The sequence below is a fragment of the Annulohypoxylon truncatum genome (assembly GCF_022578515.1).
Source record: "Annulohypoxylon truncatum strain CBS 140777 unplaced genomic scaffold F4807scaffold_10, whole genome shotgun sequence".
In the NCBI taxonomy this organism is placed as follows: domain Eukaryota; kingdom Fungi; phylum Ascomycota; class Sordariomycetes; order Xylariales; family Hypoxylaceae; genus Annulohypoxylon; species Annulohypoxylon truncatum.
This window is the reverse complement of record NW_025953796.1, coordinates 207,610-231,859: the sequence shown is the minus strand read 5'-3', so window position 1 is coordinate 231,859 and position 24,250 is coordinate 207,610. Positions and strand designations below refer to the sequence as shown.

Here is a 24,250-nt window from a genome sequence, read left to right as displayed (position 1 = left end):
TTCTAATGGCATTGATGAGGGTCTAGTTGGACTAAGTTGATACCTGCCCAATGACTAAGGTAACGAAGTATTGATTAATCTCCGCATAGAGGTGTCCCTTAGGGGGATGTCCACCTATTTAAACCTATAGATTAAATTATCTAAAGCATGGAATACGTTTACATACCTATTAACAAAGCAATATAATAAGTTGTTGCAATAGCTCGTTAAATCCTAAGATAGGCGGTTATTTTAACGGTAGGCATGCTTGATATGTTAAATTCCAAGCTTGCTACTCCTGTATATCTTGTTTTAGTGTATTCTTGTTGAGTCCAGGCAAGCTCTGTATAAGAAGTCTATTAACTGTTTCCCTAAGGTTTCTCTAAAGCTACCTACTTAGGTACGGTACGACCTTGATATTAATTTAGGAGAAATATTAGATGCCATATCTCAAGTGTGTAACTTTTCCCTTGCAACCCAGACTATCACAGGCGGGTAGATCTCAAGAAGTTTACTATATATTACGAATAAAGTTGCAAGTCATGAATCTGCCTAAGCGCTGACTCACTTGATTTTGAGTAATCAACTAGGAGATGAAATATCCGACGTCTTCCTTATATAATCAAACGAATTCATTATAGCTATGCTATGGAACATGAACCACAAGCTAGACAATTACCTAACCTGCTAACTAATGCATAACCGTAATTCTCAAATCTTGCAGAATTTGGTGAAGAGAGTTACACCCTTTCCCTAAATGAGGCTTTTGATAAGTATATTAGTAACTGTAAATACGCAAATTATCTTAATCGAATAAATTATCTATCACACAGCTTAGGATTGGGTACGTTTCCTCATTCTACTTGTCCATTTTGCGGGAGGTGGTTGTTGTGCTCTTTACTACATATATTGTATAGAACAATAGATATCGCAATATGTGGTCGACATATCTCGTTAAATAAGTATATTCACCCTGTGTAATTGAATAATTGAACCAAATTAGTCGCGTCTTGCTCCTGAGTTACCTCGGCAACAACCGACAACGCGTTCATCCTTGCCCATGTCAACTTTTAGAGCCTACCGAGTGGAATAGGTCTTTCTCATCGTGCGATAATTCTTGTCTAATAATATCAGCAATCATGTCTAGAGCTCAAAGTACTTGCTCGCATGAGGCCTTGCAACTAGAACCCTCAGCATACGCCAAAGAAGCTGGATATAATTGGCCTTGTCCAGACCGGAGATTAGCCGCAACGACAAAATCAGGGCGGAACCCCCTGATAGTGAAGGGCCGGAAAGCTGAAGATGTAGAGAAGCTGAGCGAAAGTATTGCCAACAAGCTGTCTGGCGCATTTCCAGGCCCGTTGATCCTACCAGGCGATGAACTAGCCCTAGACCCTAAAGACCCGCCACAGTCGTTTCGATCCTGGCTCAACGAGGGACTGCGCAAGAATCGAAAGTTGAACAGGAGGCGTAAGACATTGTATGTTGCAGTTGCACCTGAGATCACGTCGGCCGTAAGTTTCATGAAAACAGGGCTGCAACCAGTCGTTAGCATGGGTGGCAAGGTAGTCGCTACCAAACAGGTAGATCCTCCTCTGCCAGAAGATGTCATCAGATACACACGTGTCTTCTATCATGGGCTACCTGTTGAAGCCTTTCCAGGTACCTGTCTGCAGTTCGTTCCTTGGGAAGAGTCGAAAAAATCACGCAAACCAGGCAGTGGCACTGGCTATGTTGGCCTCATTGCGGGCAATGGCTGCACTCGCATCCGCTACAGGCCATCTCCTGATGGTGTTTACAAGTATCAACTAAATCTCAACGATCTCATTGATGCCGTTATCGAGATGCTACCTGGAGACGCGTATTCCATCCTTTTACTTGTCAATCACGACATGTATGAGGATGAGGAAGACGTATTTTGCTGTGGTCGGGCTTACGGAGCTAATCGTGTTGCCGTGGTTTCCACCGCCAGATACCATCCTGCCCTAGACAATCACGCCAACATTGATTTTGCGCATATGTGGCCGATATCTCACTGTAAATCCTACGTTGACCGATTCTGCGCGGCAGAGGGTCTCCAACAAGACGAAGGGATGAACATCCAGACAAAAAGTACTCCCGGGCCGCTGAGCGCAGCTGTGGAAGCAGTAAGAGGGCTTGAGAACTCGGCTTTGGAAGATCTACGAGGCTTATGGTTTTCGAAAATTGCGAGGACGGTGGTCCATGAGCTTGGGCACTGTTTAGGTTTTGCTCACTGCGTATATTACGCTTGTGTGATGCAGAGCTCGTCCTGTATGGCAGAAGACGTCCGACAACCTCCCTATTTATGTCCGGTGTGCCTTAGCAAGGTATCTCATGCGATAACTTGCGAACTGGAAGGGCGAGATGAAGCTGGTAAAGACAAATACGTCAAAGAGAGGTATAAATCCATAGCGGACTTTTGTGATTCGTGGAGGCAAGTTGGTCTATTTGCTGGGTATGGGGCCTGGCTCCGCGCAAGACTCGAACAGCTCGAAGCAGCATGATAGACATGCAGATCAGAAAACATGATTAACGTTCTGGTTTAGAAGGCAATCGCCACTTTGTTCCCATTTCTTGATGCCACGACATAGTGTTGTGATACCCTATGCGTTGTCGGACGAGTAGTGCCATCAATAGCTCGCGATTATGGTATTCGCGAAGCATGTCTCTAAAAGCTGATGATTGGTAAATATATCGCCCGACTTCTGAGCCGCCACAGCATTTTCTAGGTACCTATAGTCAGCGCCGAACAAGCGTTGACCGAAGCCGAGTGGAAACGGGGATCGAGGACCGCAACTGCGTATGCTAAAGTACCTAGGTACTCAAGTTACGAATGCCAACATTTCTGGTAAACGAAGTAGATTAACAATAGGTCGACTCCTTTATAAACAGCGCTTGTATCAATCAATGTGGTAGCCAACTGACCAGTGATAGGAATCCCATAACGAACACCCTGATTATCATTCCAGCCCCATCATCACAGCCAAAAACTCCTGTTTCCACATTGTTCTGCCCCTAGGCATTCATTTTGCCCCATTAACCCGCGTAGTCGTGAGGGTAGCGACTAAAGTATTATCCGAAAAGAGCGTTTTTCAGATTAAATTCCTTTTCCAACGCGGCCGAATTCTTCTCTTGTTCACGAACACATTGACTAACACGATCGTGACTATAAGTATATACAGAGGGCAGAGAATTAGTGGAACGATGTCAACCCATCTTAGCCTGTAAGGTGCTTTTCGGAGAGCTGGTAATAGGTAAGGTCCAGTTGATTTCAGAGCGTTAGTGATGGTAGTGGAATTCGTAAACGCCATATTTGCTTGAGAGTAGCGGGGAGGGAGAGCTTGCATATTGAACTTGCTGCTGATAGTTTTTGAGGTATTGGGTTAACTAATAGAGCCGTATCTGCTACCAATTTTATATTTTTAAGATTGGGACATGATGTTTCCCTCTGAGTTGTAAGCCAAGCTAAGTTGCGCAGTCTTCTTGTGATTGTATGGCTTTCGCAACAGAAGTTAATGGCCAAGGAAGTAATTCGTGCAATTCTTATGAGCTTAATTTGGCGCACTTATCACTTACGTTTCTTAGATTAGCGAATTGAATTCCTTCATATGAGTAGGACTTCCCACTGAAATCGCTATAAACCACCAAATGAGCGAGCGTATTAAGCCTTACAATTGTAAAATAACTTTTGGCTGAGGTGTACGTATTCACGAGATGCAGCTCACTAAGAGCAGGACGATGTGACTTGGGAGACATTCAACACTGCACACTTGCTTCGCCGATGAACTCTAAATATTCTGAATCATCTTTGCTCCATTCTGAAGTCAGGGTATTGCGTACCTATTGGCTATGTTCCAGTTAATCTTATATGATCTATTACCTCTGGAGGCGAAAGTACCGGTATGCACGGATATTTATCCGCAGCTAATGGTCAATACTTTTAATAAATGGCAGGCGCGACCCGGCTGCGGAGGGACGCTGTTTCACCTCGCAAACGGCATTTCCGGGGGCAAACTCTCGGAATCGGTCACCGCATAGTGGGTCTTATCACCGAAGTTAATTGATTTTATTGATTTGATGTCACAAGACTAGTAAAAAAAATCACTTTAAAACGGCAATAAACAGGTTATGCGTGGCAAACAGCGGTCTGGATAGTTAGAGTGCGTTCTAGATAGTGCAGTACGTTCCTGTGCCTGGACCGGGTTGAGGGATCCTCGGGTAGTTACATAAATGTAGGCGATGAGGCCCGGCATTACAGACAAAGAGCGAACCGCGATCTTGGCTGGAAGTAATAAAATAATGATAACCTGACCCGAGTCTCTGGATTGACGACGGTGGCGTATTTGGCAGGACGCCACGACATGCACTAGGTACGTAGTTCATTCTCTCATGTGTGACCATCGACGGCGGACGATCATATCCGATTGTTTCGGAATTATCGGATATCCTCTTTGGTAAGTACCTAATATTCTACAAGAATCAACTCGCAAATTATAGCTTAGGTCAACGGACGTAGCAGATATTCAAGCAAACTAAATAACTCCACTGATATTAAATGCCTATTAGGGGGTCATTTGATGCATCCGGTGAACTGTAAAGTCGAAAAGACATGTGAAATCTACGTAAGATGCTGAGGTATTTGTGTCTGTACCCCAAGCATCATATCAACTCGTGAATAAGATGAATTTTGCGAGCTTCCATAACTTGCCTTCGATCTATCGGCATTCAAAATCTGCTATTCCTAAAAAGGGAAAGCTGTATATGCATGCAATTTCCCAATCGCCATGTTCCTAAGAGGAATATGCCATTACCCGATCACGCGACAGTTGTGCTTAAAAGCTGTTGAAAATCAAATGATCTTAGAAGGCATGGATATGGTCAAACGTTTCAGAGATCGTTAACTTGGTTCTTTGTCCCGAATCAGGTACAACACTTCCTAACTATTATTCCTGTCATGTGAATATGTTCCTTACCTAGGTATTCACACAACTTGGAATCCAATTGTCTTACTTAATTGATTACTTCCCGAGGTATTATGCTTGAAGCCAAAATGCATGTCCTAGTTCCCGCATTGAAGCAATGTGCAGTTTGACGTAGCCTTCAATATCCTTCTACTTCGGTAGGTATCCATAATTCCCCACTACTATAAGCTACACAAATGACCAAAACGACGTTGATTGACATATATTCAATAATCCGAGATCCGAGCCACTACGGCCGGAGATTCGAGGTTGCTCGGATTTTGCTCATGAAAAATAGTATGATGATGTGTTTTTGATGCCCAGTCACAAGCAGCGGCGACTCAATGTCGTCTTCATGGAGACGTCAGGTAGGTCAAGTGAAGGTATGTTCACATATATAAAAGGTAGGCGGCCATGGATGCGTTACAATAGTACTCTACTGCAACCTAGTTTCTTCTCTAACAACGATAAATTAATTCTATAATCTAATATCACTCTATACATCCAACAATTTCCCTCATAGCTTGAGAATTATCCAAATTCGCACTCGTCTATCTATCAGGTAATGATAGCCTTAGCAAACCTAGCTGCTGTCTTCCGAAAACTATAACACAAAATCATGGCCGAAAAGCAGGACCAGCAACTTAACGTCATAATAGTCGGGTCGGGTCTGGCCGGTCTGGCCGCTGCCCGTATCCTGCGGGAAAAGCACAATGTTACCGTGTATGAGCGTGGCGAACCTTCGGTTGCGACGGGAGGCCAGGGCATCGCCAACTTTCCCAATGCCATCAAGATCATGCAGCAAATAGGCTTTGACCCAGAGCGGACTGGTTCGGTGCCTGTCCAAGGTTTTAGGACACTCGACAAGCTCGGTAACCTGGTCTACGACACCGAGTTTCCTTTTCAGGAGAAATATGGTGCTCCCGCTTTATCCCATATGAGGGTCGACTTCAGAGCCGAACTGCTGCGTCTCGCTACAGCTCCGTCTAAGGAACTAGGTATCGGCGGCGAGCCTGCGAAGATTATCTTCAACAACGGCGCTAAGGATATCAACCCCGAGGCTGGTGAGGTCACTTTGGATGATGGAACGACGGCAAAGGCGGATGTGATCATAGGTAAGCACCTAATCTATAAGTCGTTGCTGTGGGGTTGCTGACAATATGACTTTAGCCGCGGACGGCATCCACTCTCGCTTGAGACCGAAGATCGCCGGTCCGGACTGCCCTAAGCCCAAGAAGAGCGGACTGACATGTTGCCGAGTGGCCGTCTCCGCAAACCAGGCCATCGAAGCGCTCGGTCGCTTGCCCGATTGGTGGCAGGAACAGAAGACCGGCGACCGTCGCATCCTAGTCTTTGAGGCTCGCGACGGCACCGACCGTATCATGGTCATATACGGCCTTCGTCACTTGAGTTACATGAATATGTCCTGTATCTTCGTGACGAAAGAAGAAAAGGAGAGCACGACCAATTCCTGGTTTGCCGACGGTAATCGCCAGGAAATGCTAGAAATCTTCCACGACTTCGACCCGAGTTTACTCACGCTTATTAAGTAAGCAAGGATGTCCCAATCCTCTATGTTTGGAAAGACCAGCCAGAGCTAACAGTTATGCAGCGTGGCGACCGAAGTAAAGCTATGGGAACTCCAAGACATGGAGCCACTTGACTCGTGGAACAAGGGCCGCGCAATAGTCATCGGCGATGCTGCTCACGCGATGACGCCTATGCAAGGCCAAGGTGCCAACTGTGGTATCGAGGACGCCGAGGCCTTCAGGCTTTTGATGGAGCCCGGTGTCACACGCGATGACGTCCCCGCGATCCTGAAGCGGATAGACAGCGTAAGACGGCCACGCGCCGCGCGCATCCTCGCTAACACTCGGAGAACTCAACGAGGCATCAAGGGAGATGAGAGATACAAAGTGATGGACGACAACTGTACTTACCACGGAATATACAAGGCTCTCGAGGCCCAGGAAGGCAAAGAGGGGCATTGATCGAGCTCGGTGGCTTGCAGAATAGGGGCTGAGGTATACTAGGAGTCGTCTAGAAACTCATTCTGGTAGTGTAACGAGTGACGGATACTGCATATTTTTTTTCTTGTACTGCATCGTCAGCATATATAGGGGCTTGCGGAGCGGAGTTTCTATAGACCTCCCCTCGTTACTTAGTTAATCAGATACCTATCATTTTTAGACGTACCCCTCAACCCAGGGAGTTTGCAGATGTTCGGTGCCATCGTTCCCTCCCGGATCTTCGGCAAAGAATCCTTCATAATAGTCCGTTAAGAAGTCTAGCGTCTGTAGTTGTCGAACGTGTAAGACTGTCAGAGCCGCATATTCCTAGAGGTCCATTAATTCCGAATGGCTTGCAATATGTGCCTCGTCACATGTACCTAGTAGGTATCCATGATCCTTCAAGATCATTTAGCTAATTTGTTGCGTGTCATAGTACTTTATCGTTCCTGCTTTGACGAGGGCTTGATTCTTAATGGAAATTTCTTGAAATTTGAAATGGAGTGACGAAGAAAAGAGGGTGTATAATTGGCCTCCTATGTACCTAGGTGGGATGTGCTGCATTCAACAGCCTCTGCAGCCACTATCACAGCTGAGAGTCATACATGGAAGCAATCTTCTGTCGGGAGACATTTAGGCCTGAACTGAACCGCCACTTTAGCGATGATAGGCTTCACTTATGTTGTCGTTTTCACGAAGTCGCAGAACGACGACATTCGCTACACGCTTCATATGTCCTTCGCAATTAGACCATCCTACTAGGCCGCATTGAGATAAGAGTGGAACCTAATGTGGAGTTTCCGTGAATTTCTGAGCGAAGACGGCATCATGGTATCAGATAATCTACTGAGCGCTGTAACTGTCTTGGATGCCTTCATCGTATATCATTCTTGAACTGGTAGATACCATCTAATGGAGATCTAGTGTGAACTTTTTTAGACCACTAAGTTGAGATTTGTATGAGTCATATCAACCTTATCATCACGATTCACGGCTCAGAATGGCGTCTGAACAATTGGATTTAAGCAGCCTCCCTCAGAAAGCGCCTTCGAAGCCTACAAAGACATTACGCTATGCAGATGTAGGTCTAATTCAACTTATCTTACCAATCCCACTTTATTTCTGGTCTATAACACTTGTAGGTATAGGTTGCAGTGACCGCTACTGCTAAGGAGTTTGATGGTATCTACCGAAACAAGAAATATCATCATGCCGATTTCGTGAACACGTTGGATCGCGCTCTGGCTGCTGGTGTAGAGAAGGTTATGCTGACGGGGATGTCCCTGTCTGATATTCCTATAAATCTCGCAATTGCACAGTCTCGTCCGACTCAATGCTTCATCACGATAGGTATTCATCCATACCATGCCGCTGAACCTGATATCGAAGGGCCGAAATACTTGGCGGGGTTGGTAGAAAGTATTAAAACTACCCTTGCGTTGACACCATGCCCTCTCGCGGCTTTTGGTGAACTAGGCCTCGACTACGACCGGCTAAGTCATGCATCGAAGGAGATACAGATCCGCACATTCAAAGCGCAACTGGAACTATTCGTGGAGAATGAGTGGAATTTACCTTTATTCCTGCACTGCCGTGCAGCGTTCGACGACTTCGTCGAAATCATAACCCCTTATCTTGGACGATTGCCGAGACGAGGCTTGGTACACAGCTTCGTTGGGTCTAAAGCGCAGATGGAGAAGCTCGCAGAGCTGGGTTTTGACATAAGCGTAAATGGATTCAGCTTCCAAACTCAGGAGAGTCTGGAAATGGTGGCTGCCATCCCGTTAGAGCGCTTGCAAATCGAGACGGACGCTCCGTGGGGAGAAATAAAGAGTGGAAGTGAGGTTGCAAAGCGATATCTAGCTAACGCGTCGCCTTTGCCACTGAGTAAGAAGAGGGACAAGTGGGATGCGGAATGTATGGTTAAGGAAAGGAATGAGAGCTGTGCGATTGAGAGAGTTGCTTATGTCGTTGCTGGCTTGAAAGGGGTTACCGTGGATGAGGTGGCTGCAGCGGCATGGAGAAATAGTGTCAATATGTTCGGACTCGGCGCAATTGGCGAAAATATGTGAGCGGCGTTGGCTACATTCTAGGTGGGCGGCTACTTAAACATTAAGAATATGGTTGTTAGGAGTTTCATACGGGTTTCTCGGTTGTTAAGAATAGAACCTCGAGTTGCATATTCTTTGTCAGTGCTGCTTCTCCGTACGGTAGTGGTATGACTTCAACAACGTTGTCAATAAAATACATATGTAGTGAAGGATACAACCCTGGATACAGCTTGGCTCGAATATGAATCCATGAAGAGAACAATAACCTTCAACGGCGTTTGCACCAAGATTTAGCACGTACCGAAGTACCCTTTAGTGGTTTTAGTAAGAGCCACTTAGTAATCCGTGCCACAATCCCAATGACTAAAATTACTGATTACTGTCACGTGATTTTTGTCATGTTACACAGATGCATCGAATCAGCGCCGACGCGATTTCTCGCGAAGCTTACTAGTTCATCTTCTAAATCTAATGTTCACTAATCATTAAATATTAGCCTGTCCTTTTTTGATTGCTTGACCACTGACCAATACAAATCCGTTTAGACTGTTGCTGTGGTGCTCATTTTGGGTTTCATAAGCGAGTCGAGTGCATAGGTACAGGTCACGATCACGATCACAGGCCTCTGACGGTGAAAGTCACTGGCAAAAGCGTTCGATATTACACTTAGTACAAGTACTTACGGGTACTCACTCAACGATTTGACGATTTGGAAATCGTGGTGTATTGCTCACCGCCCGTTACCTACCGAAGGGAACGGCGGGGAAGGAGTGTGTCTTATCAAGGCCTCACAGGAGAAGGTCTTGACGTTAGCCTTCAGGTCTAGTACGGAACGCCTAGGAGGCATTCCGGCCACCTGCATTGATACACAACATGGGGCCTAGGCCCCTGTTAGCAGCGCCTCCTTATGTCCTCGATGTCCCAGCAAAATCCCACCATTCGGACCCAATACACTGGTGACAACTTGCAGCGTTATCCTAATCGGTCTAATCCCGCGCATAACGGTTCGTTGTCAGATCCCCTCCTGACAACATCTGTACTACCATTTTCCTCCAACATTTATCATCCTCTCGGATCATCTGAAGTGGTAGAACCTAACAACAGCGTAAATGAAGGCCCTAGTCTATCTACTAGTACCTCACTGGCTCAACACGCTTCTTGGGATGGTGGAGTCGAATCGGTTTCTCAGCCAGAGCATTCCGTTTTTCAATTTACTGCTAGTGGGACACCAGCAGCATCACTGCCAAAACCGCCACCAATGAGGTACCTTCATACCGATTTACCTGTGCTCAATGTCGAGCAGTATGAGGAAGGGGATTATTCAAAGCGGTCTTCCTCTAAAGTAAATCAAAAGCCAAATATCACCGCTGTCCATGCCAATAAGGCTCCTAATCCGAGGAAGAGGGGGAGGAAACCAGCGGACCATGATCAAAGAGAAGCAAATGAGGAAGCCAAGAGAACCAGAGGTCGCCCACGTCTTGAAACGAAAGACCAGACTCCCACCGAGGTTAGTGGAGGCCTTCAACCCCTATATTTTGCCAACCTCCCTATTGTAGAGTTATTTCATGTCGTCGAGTCTGATAGACGATTTGGGTTTGAATATCTCAAGTTGGTAGACCTTGAATTTATATGTGCTTACGCCTAACCTAGCGCCGACGAACCCAAATCCGACTCGCACAGAGAGCATATCGTAACCGAAAGGAGAGTGCCATCACGGACCTTCAGGCAAGAATTAACGATTTAAAAGACGTGAACAACGAGATCAATAGTGCATATCAAAATCTTTTTGACTATGCCTCGCAACGCGGACTCTTGGCCCAGGCACCCGAATTTGGTCAGCAACTCCAAAGACTTCAGTCGCTTATTAAGCAAACTCAAGAAGAGGACATCCCTAAGCTCAGTGACCAGGACAGCCCGGAAGGGAATTTCGATGACAATGTCCGGGAAACACAGGGGGCTGAAGACATCGCCACCTTGAATGAAGGGCCTATTCCTAGGACACTGCCTACGACATTACCCTCTACACTCCCTCCTACGCTGCCCGAGAGCCAGCCGGTAAACCCCTGGGGTGGGTTTCAAGTGACGCACGAACCCGTGATTGAGGAAACATCAGCCAGCGCATCTAATCTAGATCCTTCGTTAATTAATCCCCAGTTACATCAACATCAATATGAGATTGTTACGGCACCAACTCCTGACAATGCCAGTTTTGGGACTCGTCTCCCTTTCGACATGAATTTCAACCCTGCGTTTACAAATTGGGCGACGCACCCATATAATCGGCTTACTGGTCCTCGAACAATGTCTTTTCACGAATGGGCGTTTGCTCGGAGGCTTCACCGACATGCCGTCGAAAGGGCATCAGCCCTGATCAATATGCCTAATCCACCTCCGACAGTTCTATCACGGGTTTTTGGCTTCGTTATGCTGTTCGAAACCGTCGATGAGATCAGAGCACGAACAACTGCAACTCTTAACCGGATTAGAAATGAACCTCTGAATTACTGGGAGCATCCTTTCCATCAGCTTGGTGGCTCCGGTACTCATTATTCAGAACACGGTCCTTCAAGTCTTTCGGGAACATCAGATTATCACAGCACCGGTTTTGGTACCGGACCCTTCAATGAACGGACAACGAGAGTGCGCGATACCCTATTGGGAGTGTCTCAGTATATCAATATGAACGGTTGGGAAGGTACTTGGTTCGACTCGGGTGAGGTAGAGACCTATTTAGCGCAGAACGGGATAGTCATACCGACAGCAGCTGATTTACATGTTATCGAGGTTCCACCAAATGCGTTCTCTGATGTCCAAGTACCGCCTCAGATCCAGCTCATGCAGACCATACCTCCTAATACTTCACCTATGTCACATGGAAACCAATCTTTTGCTTCTGGGGGATCTGACAATAGCTCGCCGCCTACAGGGCTTCCTACCTTTCCAGCCAGGCCACATATTCCTACTACGGGACCTCCTACGACACAAGGTGATTCCTGGCCTCATGTTTCTGTCACATCAAATCTCTATGCAGCTTCGCAGCTTGCAGACGGAGGCGCCTCGAATTTTACCGGCCTTGATAACATGGCTAATGTCTTCCCCAACACTCCGTCTTACATCTATCCACATCAAGAACCGGCGGCCCCTATCCAACCCCCGGCATCTAAGAGAGTTGTCTTGGACGTCAATCGATTCATCTCTGGTATGTCTGAATACGATTTCAATGCGTTTATGAAAATGACTAACTGTTTTGTAATAGACATGATATCACATGCTACTTGCCTCGGACGCGCCCCCGCGTTTAGGCCGAAAGATATCGCAAACTCGTTCTGGGGCGCTGTGGTGTCTGAATGATACATGGTACAAGCTAAGACTTGGCTCGCGTGCCTTTTCTGTTATATACACACGTATAGATACACGATACTGAGCGAGGAAGGGATCTAACCGGCGTTATGTTCATTTGCCTATTTTATTCGTACATAGAGAGGTATATATACCAAGGTTATATGGGCGGCAATTTGCTTCGGCCACAGCCGAAAATATAAAATTCGAGCGGCATCAATCGTTTCGCGCAAGGAGTAAGGGGTATAAGGGTATATATACTTCTATGTAGCCAGAGCTATTCGCTCGCATACCAAATGCATATCATCTACACTATACGAGACCCTACCCGGTCATTCCAAGAACTGAACCGGGCGAGACTCGCGCTCTTTTTGTTTAACAGGTTGGGTAGCAGGTTTAGTAGCAGGTTGAGTAGGAGGCCGACTAGCAGCCAGACTAGCAGCCTTACTAGCAGCCTCGAGCTTCTCCCACTGCTCGCCTTGCGGCTCCTCCGTCTTGCCTTCTGCCCTCGCCAACTTACGTCCCCATTTCATGGCGCGCTTCTGTTGGATTCTTTGTATCTTCTCCTGCTCAGCCAGCGCGGTCTCTTCCTCGATCAGCTTGCGCATGGCGTCTGCTCGCGCGACCTCTCGGACCCGTTCCTCGTTGAGTTTACCATATATGTAGTCGAGAGCGTGTCTCCTCGTCGTGCTCTGGAACGTTTCCCCACCCCAGATATCGTTATATATGGCCCCTACCTCGGGGTTATCTGGGATTATTCTGTTCCCGGCACTCCTGCCGCCATCACCAGAGTTGCTGTTCTGATGTCTCTTTAACAGCTCACCCACGCCTTTCTCCCACATATCCTCGAGCTCGGCCTCCGGCAGCGAGAACTCCGAGAACTCGCCCAGGGACTCGAACCGCTCCACGCGCTTCTTGATCTTCTGGTGCAGCACGCGGCTCAGCACCGGCGGCTGCGGCTTCTTGATCCTCAGGAACGGGATATCGAACGCCAGGTCCAAGCGCGGGACATGTCTCTTTCCCGTCCCTCCCAACTCCTCGGCGGGGCGCGGCCGGTGCGGCGTCGCGAACACGGGCGTCGGGCGCGGGTTCTCGGGCGTAGGGGCGGGCGTGACGTCGACGAGCAAGGGCACGGTATCTTTCCGCGGGGCGCTGGTCAGCTTAGGCGGGTTGCGGCTATTAGGCGGGTGCAGCTCCTTGGCGGCGAGGGTGGCGTTGCGCTCGCGCAGGCGCGCGCGCAGGAACGCGATGACGGACTCGTGGTTCAGGTTGCGGGCCCACTGGACGGAGGGGGGCGACGACGCCTTCAGCAGCGCGAGCATCTGGTACCCCGCCTTGAGGGCGGGGAAGACGATGCGCGGGCTCGTGTCGGCGAGGTTGCGCCGGAAGGACCGCCGGATTAGGTGCTTGATCGGGTTGCCGGGGCCCCAGGCCCGGATCAGGTTACCGGGGAGCGTGATGGTGGGGGCTTGCTTGAGGAGGGCGCGGTAGAGGGCCAAGCCTGGTTGAGGGGTGTGTGTTAGTCTTTGTAGTGCCGATACATACTATGTAGGTAGGCAGGTGGGTAGGTAGAAGGTAGTATGCGACATTAGATGCGCTGGAAATCATAGAAGTTAGCTTACATGCTGTCCGATGCCGTGAGTTGCGGGCTGGTATGAGAAAACTCGGCATATGGGCATCGAGGCTCTTGGGTGTTGTGTCCCCTTAGTTTCGTCCTTCGTCCGCTTCCAAGCTTGTAGGATCGAGTATTCAGAGGCTCCTGAATTAGAAGTTCTAAAATTCAATTAAAGAACGGAACGATTCCGCGCTAATTTAGCCACGCGGGGTCACGTGCACATATACTGATGTACATATTTCATGTCATGAACATTGGTTACTAATACACCGAAATAACATCATAGTCACGATGGCATAAGAATAAGTAGTACCGTATAGTTGGGGATAGTGTTTATTCATTGTTGATTCATGCCGAACTCCAGGGCTTGACCTTCCACCCCTTTCAACTGGAGACTCCTCCGCGGTGGTTCTGGCCTCGCTATGATGCAATGAGGTGGTCTAACAAGAACTAGTACAGTCATACTAGAAAAAGGAAATAACGAGATCAGAATCCGGGCCTCTTCTTAGACCCTTGAATATGCCTACTACGCATGATGCTGGAGGTTGCGTGTTGTCTGTCAAATTCAACCTTCTCATCGCAAGCTTGTTTATGCCAACACTTCAATGGCCGGGGTAAACTGATCCTTCGGGTGGTTGGGGAAGCTTCTTGCACTGGCTCGATGCCATGTATCTAAAGTAGACCTTTGATTAGCATGCCGTCATATCTAAAAGTCCGGACCTGGTTCGGTTCACTACAGTGAAATATGCTAACCTTCGAAGCTCAATCAGAATGGTCTCCATGGTATTGTCTCGCTTCCAGTTCGCTAGGCAGGGTAATTGGGTCGGGTCTACCATCCCATTCTTCTGGTTGACACATGGGAGGTTGACTTGGCTGACAAACTGAATCGTAGGTGGCTTGTCGGGGTATTGATCGCCGCAGTGCATCTTCACGGAGTAGATTCGGTTCTCGTGTACGCTCTGAACTCGCGCGCATTAGTTCTAATCTCCCAACTCATCATTAAGCACACATGTTGCAACTGACGTGGGGTGGTCCTAAGATAGTGCCGTTCCAGTCGGACATTAGGAGATCTTCCGGGTTATCTAAGCCATAAGAGCATGCCTCTATTGCACATATCATAGATTGCACGTCAGCAAAAGCGCACACTCGAGGTTTAGGAGATGCGTATATCTCGTTTGCAGAGGGCAGGCAAGGGCAGACTATACCAGCTCCCAATCCTTTCTCTCCCTTTTCTAATTCCTCCAAGAGACGGAAATTTCGGGGGACCTTAGCACCCATCTTGGATATAATCTGGTACGTATCGAGTAAGGGGACGCGTTCTCGATCAGGTGAGGTTCTTAAATCTAATTCTCTTCGTCTTGTAGATATTTGTGTTGCCGGAGCCTTTGAATGTGTAGGAGAGAAGATAGGTAACGCAGCCTTACAGCGATAAAGATAAATGATGCGGGATGGTGGGGTTGAAAGTCGGGTGCGACTACGGTACAATACATGTACCTGGATGGAAGGTCCCGTCGCACTGGATATCAGGTACTTCCTGCCGAAGTTTAAGTAAGCGGGGTTTCCTGGAAGCTTCAATTTGGCTGTCTGCAGTCCCACTATCTGTGGCTGAAACTGATGACCCTGCTGCTTAGTCATTGCCAATTTCTCGGCAAGCGGACTTACGACGAATCTGGCAAGAAGCTCTGGAGCTTACGACTTGGACTTAAACAACTTAATTAATCACTTCAATCTTCTACCTTTGTTCGATGCCTCACGAGAATCGGTCGTTAAATCTTTAACCTTCTAGCTCGTATTCTTCATCAGATGGATTCTACTCAACCGGACTGGCCAAGATGACCACGCAGCTCCTCTCTACGGAGTTAACCAATCTCATACAAGAGAGCAAACGGAAACACAACGATCTCAGACAGGCATGCATCCACTTCAACTTACCCTACCTCTCGGTATACGAGTTTGGGGAATAAATGCAACGATGCAAACATGTACTAATCGATTATTCAGGCAGCTGAGAAGTCTTTAGAGGAACTTAAAGGAATTCGTGCCACAAGTGAATCACACCTTGCTGCTGGTATGCTCTCTGTTCCTAACTATCCGGATAATGAGGAGTACTTATGGTATACATAGAACTTTCTCAAAAGGTCAACTTTGTCAACCCTTTTGTCATAGCCTGTGGTACAAGGAACGCCAAATTCACCGGTATAGCCATTGTCTGCTTGTGCCGCCTCGTTCTTGTGACAGCACTCCCACGGTCGAAGTTGAGCCCGGTCTTAGAAGCCTTACGAGAGGCTACCTCTGCTGGGCTGGATGTTCAGCTTAAGATTTTACAGGCTCTGCCAACATTACTCCAGAATTACTCCAAGGAGATTCAGGGAGATCTACTTGTCACTGCTCTGAATATTTGCTTCATTCTGCAGACGACCAAGAATGGGGTCGTCAATAATACATCCGCTGCTACACTTCAGCAGCTTGTTATGACCGTATTTGAAAAAGTAGCAGCCGAAGATAGTGAGTTCAAACCTGGCTCAAATTCAATTCCGGAAATTAATATCATCCAGAATTGGTATCTGATGGAAACTTCGTTGGCGACGCCCCCACCGGCGATGGCGCTGTCAAACTTCGCGCGGCATCTATGGATGCTTACCGTATCTTCAAAGACATCTGCCTCATGACAGAGAATCAACGACCAGAATATCTCAGGTTTACTGGACTTCCGCAGACGTTCGGCTTAGAGTTGATAGAATCAGTCTTGAGCCAGCATGCTATTATCTTCACTGACTCACGTCATCCGGAACAGGCGCATATACTCCGCACAGGGGTAATGCCTTTTGTGATTAAGTCATTATCTGGAAAGCCGAATTTTGCAACCTCTGTACGTCTTGTCCGTATTTTATACACGTTGCTAAGAAAACACCTAGAAGTTTTGCCGTCGGAGGGTGGTGAAGCTCTTGACACGCTCACTCAACTACTAGATCAAGATACGGCTGCTTGGAGGAGAGCCTTATGTATGGAGGTGTTTCGTGGCATATTTTCTGAGCCTCCTCTTCTCAGGCGCATTTACATGCTCTACGATTCCAAAGAAGGAGAGAAAGATGTTCTTAAAAATCTGACCGCTACGTTTGTTAGGGTCAGCACAGAAAGACCAGTAGTAATTGGTCTGGGCCACCAGTCTACCATCCCTGTGGCAAATCCGTATGCGAATTTAGGAGGCTCATCGGATCAGGCGATGTTAGAGGCTAGCGGTGTTACTGGGATTATTGGCGGATCCGTTGGCGAGGGAGGCAATACTGGAATCAGCTCCCAGTGGAGTACGGTCCGGGTCGCTTGCATTGACCAGCTCGACAAGACTGAACCGCCCTTGGTTCCAGAGTCGTACATCTATGCGTTGACCCTGTCTTGTATTACTTCATTGTCTGAAGGGTTGGCTAAATTCATCCTGCCACTTACAGTTCCTCCTGACAATCGAGCTCGCAAACGCAGTGCCAAACAGCCAGACACAGGGAGAAATTCTCCCAGTCTGGTTGATGATGACAGCAATATTTCGAAGACCGCGGCGGAACGCACAGCCACTCAGAACTCCCTAGAGAGATCTGGGTCGTTCAAGAAAAATCCAGTGCCTCTTAACCCCCTCGCTGTAAAGGACCACCCTTTACATACCGAAGTCGAGATATGCGCGGCTATCATCGACGAATGCTGGCCAGCCATTCTCGCAACGTGTTCCACCTTTCTATATGCTGCGCTTGATTCGGAATATTATCATGGCTTAGTTCGAGCCTTTCAGAAATTTGCCCATGTTGCAGGATTACTTCACCTTACTACCCCAAGAGATGCTTTCCTCACCACTTTAGGCAAAGCAGCTGTGCCACCAAACGTATTCACTGCTTGTACCAACACTGGCGCACCTAAGCCTGCCGCCGCCAGTCCCGTCTCCGAGCCCCCAAACAGTATCTTGGGCAATGCCAGGGGCCTTCTCAGCGTTGATAACTTAGTAACTCCGGTTGGCGCCGCCGGTGAGAGACAGAGGCAAGCATCTATGGACGCTAACACGATACCTCAAACTTTGAATACTCGAAACCTCCTTTGCCTACGAGCACTGTTAAACCTGGGGATAGCTTTAGGGCCGACACTCAGTGACTCTTGGTCAATTGTCTTGGAAACCTTACAACAAGCTGACTTTGTGCTGTTCACAACTGGGAAGTCTCCCGGTAGGACTCCAATTGCTGGGAAGGGTCCGGACCCGAGAGCGGAGAGCGAGGCTTCTTCACTTTTAGCTAACTTCAGCACCGAGATCAGGGCTGTAGAAACCGCTGCATCCAGACTCTTTGAAAGCACAGTTGACTTCCCTAACGGTGCTTTTGTGGAAGTCGTTGATGCCATATGTGGTCTATTAGACCAGCGGACAGACCAAGCTTCAGAAGCATCAAGCCGACCGCAATCATCGGCTTCCTTAACAACGCCGACGCCAGCGCCAGGCCTTCGGACGCCGAGTGGCCAACACCGGAGACTCGTTAGCATTTCTACTACCATAGTACCGACTGGGCCTAGTCAAGAGGACCAATTTGCCCTTGCAAAAATTGGCGAAATTGCGAGTATCAACATTGAGAGGCTCCTAGGCTATCCTCCAGATGTATCAGGTTGGACACGTATCACGACCGAACTTATTAGTGCATTAAGTTCCGTATATATGCCTGCACAGATTCGGCACCGCGCTGCAGATATCCTTGTGCATCTTATACTGGACGCGGCCAAATCCGTCGTTGGTTTTGATGACGAAACTCGCGGTCGAGTTCAACTTCGTCTCCTAGAGGCACTCCGTGACTCATTGCTTCCACTACAAATGGAGGATCGTGCAGCTTCTGTGGCGACTCATTCGACGGATATTGATATTCATAAGATCATCCTCGAAGGCCTCAAAAGCCTTCTTGATGACTGTGGTGACGCACTTCTAAGCGGATGGGAGATCACATTCGAGGTTATTGGTAGCATATTCATTCCCAGAAAGTTCGGTAACGACGACACACGAGACGTTGGAGACCAATCCTTCACCCTTACAACGCGATCTAGCAAGCTTATTAGATCCGCGTTTAATTCTTTGCAGTTAATATGCTCTGACTTCCTCGGGTCATTACCCAAATCATGTTTTCTTATTCTTGTTGATACCCTGTACAAATTTTGTTCACAGGACGATGATTTAAATATTGCGCTCACGGTAAGTCACTCCGCACACTCGTGCTCACCTGTGGTCCATACTAATATTTCTTTTACCAGACTGTAACGTTCTTCTGGGTACTGTCTGATTTCTTGTCTGGTAAAAGCAAATTACTTCCAATCACCGATACTCTCGTGGATGATCCCGACGGTATCTCATTGGTTGAGAAGGCCTCGAATGCGGAAGATGCATCATCAGACGCGGCCCTGTGGATGCTCCTCTTATTGAGATTAACAACTGTGACAAGCGACGAGAGACTTGATTTAAGAAACAGTAGGTCTTTCGATATCTTATTATTGTTCTACGCTGATAGCATCTCTAGGCGCCATCCAGACACTTTTACGAATATTCGATGCGTATGGAGAAAGGCTCGGGCCTGAAGCATGGTCTGTCTGTATCAAGTCTGTCATCTTTAAACTTCTCTCGTCGATAGAAGAAGAGCTTGAGGATGTTGGCAAGCAAGATGTTGATGAGAAAATCCGTTACGACTGGCATGACACAGCTGTCGTAGTACTCAATGGCATATCCAGTCTCCTTGCCAACTATCTCGATGTGCTGACTGTCCATCCGACATTCAACTCATACTGGCAGCAGCTCTTAGGTCATTTTGCTTCTCTGCTCGATTTCCAAGTTCTCGAGATCAGTACAGCAACATTCAAAGCATTGACTCAGATGCTCTCACAAAGCCAGAACGGCACAAAACAGAATTTCAACAAGACAACAATTGACCTGGCCTGGGATCTGTGGTCTCGCGGCGTCCCCGTCTCCAAGAAAGGCAACACCGGCAAGATCACGGACAATCAAAATTGCCTTCTCGCATATGTTGGGGCTCTTCGCGATGTGTATCGTCTTATACAAGTTGACCTTACCGTCGACCGCATTCGTCGAATGTTAACACTGTTGCGAGAAGTTATGCAAGTGGCTACTCCTGGATCATACGTAGCCGATATCGATCATGTCACGCCTTTACAAGGACAGGTACTGGAAGTGATAAAATTACTTCGAACTGACCTACCAGGGGCGCCGTCTGCCGTGATATCTCAGACATCCGAGTTCATCTCTCTAGCCTTTCTCGAAGAGCATGCCATGTCAAATCAACGGAATACACAAAAGCGCACTTATGTTGCTATGTCCAAGACTAGCATGTCAATTCTTCAATCATTGATCGTTAACCACGCCTCTGATGTAAACATTTACAGCGACGGTGCATTCCTGACTGCTCTCACGGCCTTGTCGAAACCAATCGTGCTCAAATACAGGTTTCCTATTATCACCAAGACAGAACAACCTTGGAGATTATCAACAACATCTGCATTGGTTATTCTAGAAGCTACTCTCCCGCAACTTCATAAACTCGACATATCCCGATCGAATCTGCAGGATATTTGGGAGATGATCGTTACCATTGCCAACGGGGTTATTAGCGCAGACTGTGATGCACCACCAGACCGGGTTAACATAGCAGAGGATCAAGATTTCGATATCTCTTCATTCCTGAAACTCCGTGAGCTTATTATCCCTTCCCTAGGCGGAGAGGTTGTGGCGGATAAGACGAGAAAGGTATTCGCAGAAAACCTATTCCGCATGTCCATCATACATGCGCCAGCCCCTGCCGAATCTGCACTTATCTATGGAGGCGATGGGGACGATATAATTGGGCTGTCAAATCTTTATAAACCACGCAGAGGCCGTACTATCGATCCACCTCCCGCTAAACGGGAGAAGATGTGTTACATATGCATAGATGAACTCTTCGCCCTAGTGACCAACCACAGCGAAGCTTCAACACCTCATATAACAGTTCAACCGCCGACTCCAGCTTTCCCTCCACCAAGTGCGGCGGCGGCAGCAGCGAACATGCCGTTCGAATCCCCTCATGCCCTTCATGTGCGGTTGGCGAGAACAGCTGCACCATATTTGATACTAAGGGCAGCTCTTACGCTGAGAGCCTATATCGCAGATCAACCATTACGTGGCCGCATGCCGCAACCGCTTAGTCAACGCAAGGAACTATCGCGGATGTTAGAAAGATTAGTAGAGCTTCGGAGCGAACCCGAGGCCATCCCAGATACGGCCAACGTCGAAAGTGAGAGCCGGAAACATCTTCTCAGACTCTACCCGTTGCTCGTCAGTGCGAGCAGCGTCGCCGGTAGGAGTGGGGATGAAGGCGTATTGGAGTTGCTGACAAAGGCATTGGATGTTGTTGGATCGGAATTGGGGATTTGAGGTTTGTGGACTTCGATGATAACGACGAGGGGCTGGATTCATAAACCACTAGACTTAAGGTTCCATAAAATTGGTTTAGGGCATCTGTACGATTAAATCGAACCTATTCTTACGAAGACCAAGTAAACTACATCGCCCCAAAAATGATCTTGAAAAAAGAGTTGCATGCATCAGAGTTATATTCCTTCAAGACTTTTATTGACACACCCAGGGAGCCACCGCCTAACTACCTATCTGACAAGACCTAAACTCCCAGGTCCCCCTTCCCCGATCCGCCCCCGTCATACGTTCCCATGAGTTGCGTGGTCGTTTTATGAGTGCCGTAGAATTACATATCCGTACATGAGACACTGAAGCCCCAAGTAGGATAATTATACCAACGATGATGACAATGCCTCTACCGCAGTGTCCGCCGACGCCATGCTCAGCCGATTTTTAGAAAATTCTTTTTCTCTTTCCTTCTCCCCCCTTGCGGAGTGATGTGACGAATCTCAACCCTCCTTTTCGATAGATATATGAGAGCTTGGTGTTACAGTGACCTTTTTTGACCGACTCACGCACGAGGCCCTATCTCATCTTATCTCATCCCTTACCCCGTCCATTTCTTCTATGTTCCCCTAGCTTTCATGTCTTCGTAAAGGGGCGGTGCCCTTGTTACCTAATCTCATACCTTCTTACTCCCCTCCGTTCACTTCCTACCAGCCGTGTTATCAAACTCCCTCACCATCGAATCCACGACGCTGGGCTCGTCCTCATTCTCCGCGTCCTCCTCCGCCTGTCTCTTCTCCAATAACTGCTTCGCCATAGTCCGGCTCTGCGCGTCGCCCACTTTACCATACACGCTCAGCGCCGTGGCGATCATGCCCCCAATATCGCCCACGTTCCCGGGGACCACGACAGCCGTGCTCTCGCGCGCCAGCTTGCCAAACGCATCGACGTACTTCTCCGCGACGTTCAAGCTAACCGCGCCCTGGGCCGACGAGCCGCCCTCATTTATACTCCGGGCGACGGCGTCAATGCCGCGGGCCGTGGCCTCCGCCTTCATGAGGATGGCCTCGGCCTCGCCCGAGGCGCGGTTGATCTGCTCGGACCGCAGGGCCTCGGAGGCCAGGATGACGCTCTGCTTCTTGCCCTCGGCGATGTTGATGGCGCTCTGGCGCTGGCCCTCGGACTCGAGGATCTCGGCGCGCTTGGACCGCTCGGCGGTGACTTGGCGGTGCATCGCCTCGACTACGGCACCGGGCGCGTGGATGTCCCGGATCTCGTAACGTAGGCACGTTACCCCCCACGCTTGCGCCGCCTCGTTGATGGCCGCCGTGATGTTGGTGTTGAGGGCCGCGCGCTCCTTCAGCACGTGGTCGAGCGTTAGCTGTCCGATCTCGCTGCGCATTGTGGTTTGGGCGAGCTGCGAGATGGCGTATTCGGCGTCTTCTACGCCGTAGCTGGAGGGGTGTTAGTTATTATTGTGGATTTTGGCCGAGTAAAGATTGGCTTGTGCATAAGGTAATTGGGAGAAATGAGGAGACGTTGGAGAGGCATTGGGGCAGAATGGCGTACCTAGCTTTGTATGCATCGAAAACCCTGGTGAACAGGACGCCGTCGAGCTCCAAGGTGACGTTGTCGGCCGTGATGGCACTCTGGCTAGGTATTTCTATGGCGACTTCCTTCAAGCTCTTGACGTAGGAGATTCGGTCGAGGAAGGGGACGAGGATGGCTAGACCAGGTTCGAGGATGCGGTGGAACTTGCCCATGCGTTCGACGATCCATGCCGTCTGCTGGGGTACGAAGCGGATGATGGTGTTGGCGGGGAGAGAGGGGCGTTGGAAGTAGGAGGGCGGAAGAGTGCCGAGGCCGGTGAGACCGGTGGGTGACGGGGCAGAGGATCTTGCGGTGGTTTGGAAAGTTCGGACGGCTCCCAGGGCGAGGGACGGTGCTAGCAGCCTTCTCGTTGCTTGTCGAGGTATTTGTCGTGTGGCGCCTTGCCGTAAGGCCGACAAGACGACGCTCTCAGCTCTGGTCAGCGACATGATTGCGGCCTTTCCACGTTCCGCACGCTTCCGTTTCTCTCCTTCCTACGAATGTTGGCTGAGGGCCACGTCACGAGTCGAGTCGGCGCGTGGGAGGGGGTGAGTTGACTGAGAACTTAGAAGTTAATTCACAATGATGACATTTCTTTTTTTTCTTTTCGAGCTTCAAACTGCAAAAGCCTCGGACTTTACATGGGGAGCTCGGGCCACATTAAATTACGTAAACTTCAATATACATTTCAACCCGTTAGAAAGGTCTGTATCCAGCATTATGATTGTATCAGCTACTAAACTTCCATTTATACATATATGCATTAAACCACCCTTGGCGTAACCACGGTACCCCTTTTCCTCAGACATCCTCTAGGTAGGCATTATGGATTATCCTGCACAATCATTGTTGGGAGTCGCGAATATGTTATCGCGAAAGTGAATTTGGAATACAGGGTCACAACTGCAGACCTAAGCAGCCCGGCAGTCTCGCAACATGCACCCAATGCTTGATCGCTCTGTATGATCTAGAGCATGTGACCGGTCTGAGGGAGGGGATTTAGAGTAATGGAGTTGTGAATTCGATTGCGAATTGCTGACCTTGTGCTAGCGAGATCTCGCCATGATCATGTTTACAGCTTCGGTTATGCGGGGTTCTCATATACCGTCGAGTTTCGGGATGTGGGTGACTACAGGGTTTGACTACTCGTAAGCAGATCAGTCCTACTGTAGAGGAGCACTGGGCAGGAATAGTCAGAAAGCTCTGTTGGGCCTGCTGGATGAGAGATTCTTCGATGGAAAGGACCAGGAAACATACTACGATCA

The 24,250-nt window shown here is 48.4% G+C and overlaps 8 protein-coding genes across 8 annotated transcripts; 5 read left to right on the top strand and 3 right to left on the bottom strand.

The window, feature by feature from the left end:
- Positions 1-1,118: 1,118 nt before the first annotated feature.
- Positions 1,119-2,504, top strand: F4807DRAFT_458763 (uncharacterized protein; the record flags this gene model as incomplete). Its single annotated transcript, XM_048001260.1, has 1 exon — positions 1,119-2,504. The coding sequence occupies one exon, from the start codon at positions 1,119-1,121 to the stop codon at positions 2,502-2,504; it is 1,386 nt and encodes a 461-aa protein (XP_047855711.1).
- Positions 2,505-5,580: 3,076 nt separating this feature from the next.
- F4807DRAFT_450933 (FAD binding domain protein) lies at positions 5,581-6,952 on the top strand (the record flags this gene model as incomplete). Its single annotated transcript, XM_048000182.1, has 3 exons — positions 5,581-6,076; positions 6,132-6,510; positions 6,574-6,952. 3 exons carry the CDS (start codon positions 5,581-5,583, stop codon positions 6,950-6,952), a joined length of 1,254 nt encoding a protein of 417 aa, XP_047855710.1.
- Positions 6,953-7,970: 1,018 nt separating this feature from the next.
- On the top strand, positions 7,971-9,042 carry F4807DRAFT_458761 (Mg-dependent DNase; the record flags this gene model as incomplete). Its single annotated transcript, XM_048001259.1, has 2 exons — positions 7,971-8,051; positions 8,119-9,042. 2 exons carry the CDS (start codon positions 7,971-7,973, stop codon positions 9,040-9,042), a joined length of 1,005 nt encoding a protein of 334 aa, XP_047855709.1.
- A 452-nt stretch (positions 9,043-9,494) lies between these two features.
- F4807DRAFT_27978 (uncharacterized protein) lies at positions 9,495-12,532 on the top strand. The gene is made up of 3 exons (XM_047994677.1): positions 9,495-10,528; positions 10,672-12,220; positions 12,278-12,532. Exons 1-3 carry the CDS (start codon positions 9,929-9,931, stop codon positions 12,370-12,372), a joined length of 2,244 nt encoding a protein of 747 aa, XP_047855708.1. The 5' UTR covers positions 9,495-9,928; the 3' UTR covers positions 12,373-12,532.
- Positions 12,533-14,116, bottom strand: F4807DRAFT_27982 (uncharacterized protein). Its single transcript, XM_047994678.1, has 2 exons — positions 13,983-14,116; positions 12,533-13,861 (listed from the first exon to the last, which is right to left on the bottom strand). The coding sequence occupies exons 1-2, from the start codon at positions 14,029-14,031 to the stop codon at positions 12,693-12,695; spliced, it is 1,218 nt and encodes a 405-aa protein (XP_047855707.1). The 5' UTR covers positions 14,032-14,116; the 3' UTR covers positions 12,533-12,692.
- A 176-nt stretch (positions 14,117-14,292) lies between these two features.
- Positions 14,293-15,486, bottom strand: F4807DRAFT_419309 (UBC-like protein). The gene is made up of 4 exons (XM_047997409.1): positions 15,181-15,486; positions 14,999-15,078; positions 14,729-14,934; positions 14,293-14,647 (listed from the first exon to the last, which is right to left on the bottom strand). Exons 1-4 carry the CDS (start codon positions 15,251-15,253, stop codon positions 14,578-14,580), a joined length of 429 nt encoding a protein of 142 aa, XP_047855706.1. The 5' UTR covers positions 15,254-15,486; the 3' UTR covers positions 14,293-14,577.
- A 189-nt stretch (positions 15,487-15,675) lies between these two features.
- Positions 15,676-21,552, top strand: F4807DRAFT_419306 (uncharacterized protein). Its single transcript, XM_047997408.1, has 6 exons — positions 15,676-15,885; positions 15,977-16,043; positions 16,100-16,480; positions 16,531-19,181; positions 19,241-19,454; positions 19,504-21,552. Exons 1-6 carry the CDS (start codon positions 15,808-15,810, stop codon positions 21,405-21,407), a joined length of 5,295 nt encoding a protein of 1,764 aa, XP_047855705.1. The 5' UTR covers positions 15,676-15,807; the 3' UTR covers positions 21,408-21,552.
- On the bottom strand, positions 21,553-23,580 carry F4807DRAFT_419303 (uncharacterized protein). The gene is made up of 2 exons (XM_047997407.1): positions 22,965-23,580; positions 21,553-22,849 (listed from the first exon to the last, which is right to left on the bottom strand). The coding sequence occupies exons 1-2, from the start codon at positions 23,432-23,434 to the stop codon at positions 22,096-22,098; spliced, it is 1,224 nt and encodes a 407-aa protein (XP_047855704.1). The 5' UTR covers positions 23,435-23,580; the 3' UTR covers positions 21,553-22,095.
- Positions 23,581-24,250: the final 670 nt, after the last annotated feature.

Excerpts from the sequence above, each read along its gene's own strand:
- F4807DRAFT_27978 (XM_047994677.1), top strand. The coding sequence starts at position 9,929 with ATGTCCTCGATGTCCCAGCAAAATCCCACCATTCGGACCCAATACACT. Across the intron at positions 10,529-10,671 it reads AAGACCAGACTCCCACCGAG|CGCCGACGAACCCAAATCCG; the intron begins GTTAGTGGAGGC and ends CGCCTAACCTAG. Across the intron at positions 12,221-12,277 it reads CGTCAATCGATTCATCTCTG|ACATGATATCACATGCTACT; the intron begins GTATGTCTGAAT and ends GTTTTGTAATAG.
- F4807DRAFT_27982 (XM_047994678.1), bottom strand. The coding sequence starts at position 14,031 with ATGCCGAGTTTTCTCATACCAGCCCGCAACTCACGGCATCGGACAGCA. Across the intron at positions 13,862-13,982 it reads CTCACGGCATCGGACAGCAT|GCTTGGCCCTCTACCGCGCC; the intron begins GTAAGCTAACTT and ends CCCCTCAACCAG.
- F4807DRAFT_419309 (XM_047997409.1), bottom strand. The coding sequence starts at position 15,253 with ATGGGTGCTAAGGTCCCCCGAAATTTCCGTCTCTTGGAGGAATTAGAA. Across the intron at positions 15,079-15,180 it reads AGAGAAAGGATTGGGAGCTG|AGGCATGCTCTTATGGCTTA; the intron begins GTATAGTCTGCC and ends TATGTGCAATAG. Across the intron at positions 14,648-14,728 it reads ATTCTGATTGAGCTTCGAAG|ATACATGGCATCGAGCCAGT; the intron begins GTTAGCATATTT and ends GGTCTACTTTAG.
- F4807DRAFT_419306 (XM_047997408.1), top strand. The coding sequence starts at position 15,808 with ATGACCACGCAGCTCCTCTCTACGGAGTTAACCAATCTCATACAAGAG. Across the intron at positions 15,886-15,976 it reads AACACAACGATCTCAGACAG|GCAGCTGAGAAGTCTTTAGA; the intron begins GCATGCATCCAC and ends TCGATTATTCAG. Across the intron at positions 19,182-19,240 it reads ATTTAAATATTGCGCTCACG|ACTGTAACGTTCTTCTGGGT; the intron begins GTAAGTCACTCC and ends TTCTTTTACCAG.
- F4807DRAFT_419303 (XM_047997407.1), bottom strand. The coding sequence starts at position 23,434 with ATGTCGCTGACCAGAGCTGAGAGCGTCGTCTTGTCGGCCTTACGGCAA. Across the intron at positions 22,850-22,964 it reads TTCGATGCATACAAAGCTAG|CTACGGCGTAGAAGACGCCG; the intron begins GTACGCCATTCT and ends ACACCCCTCCAG.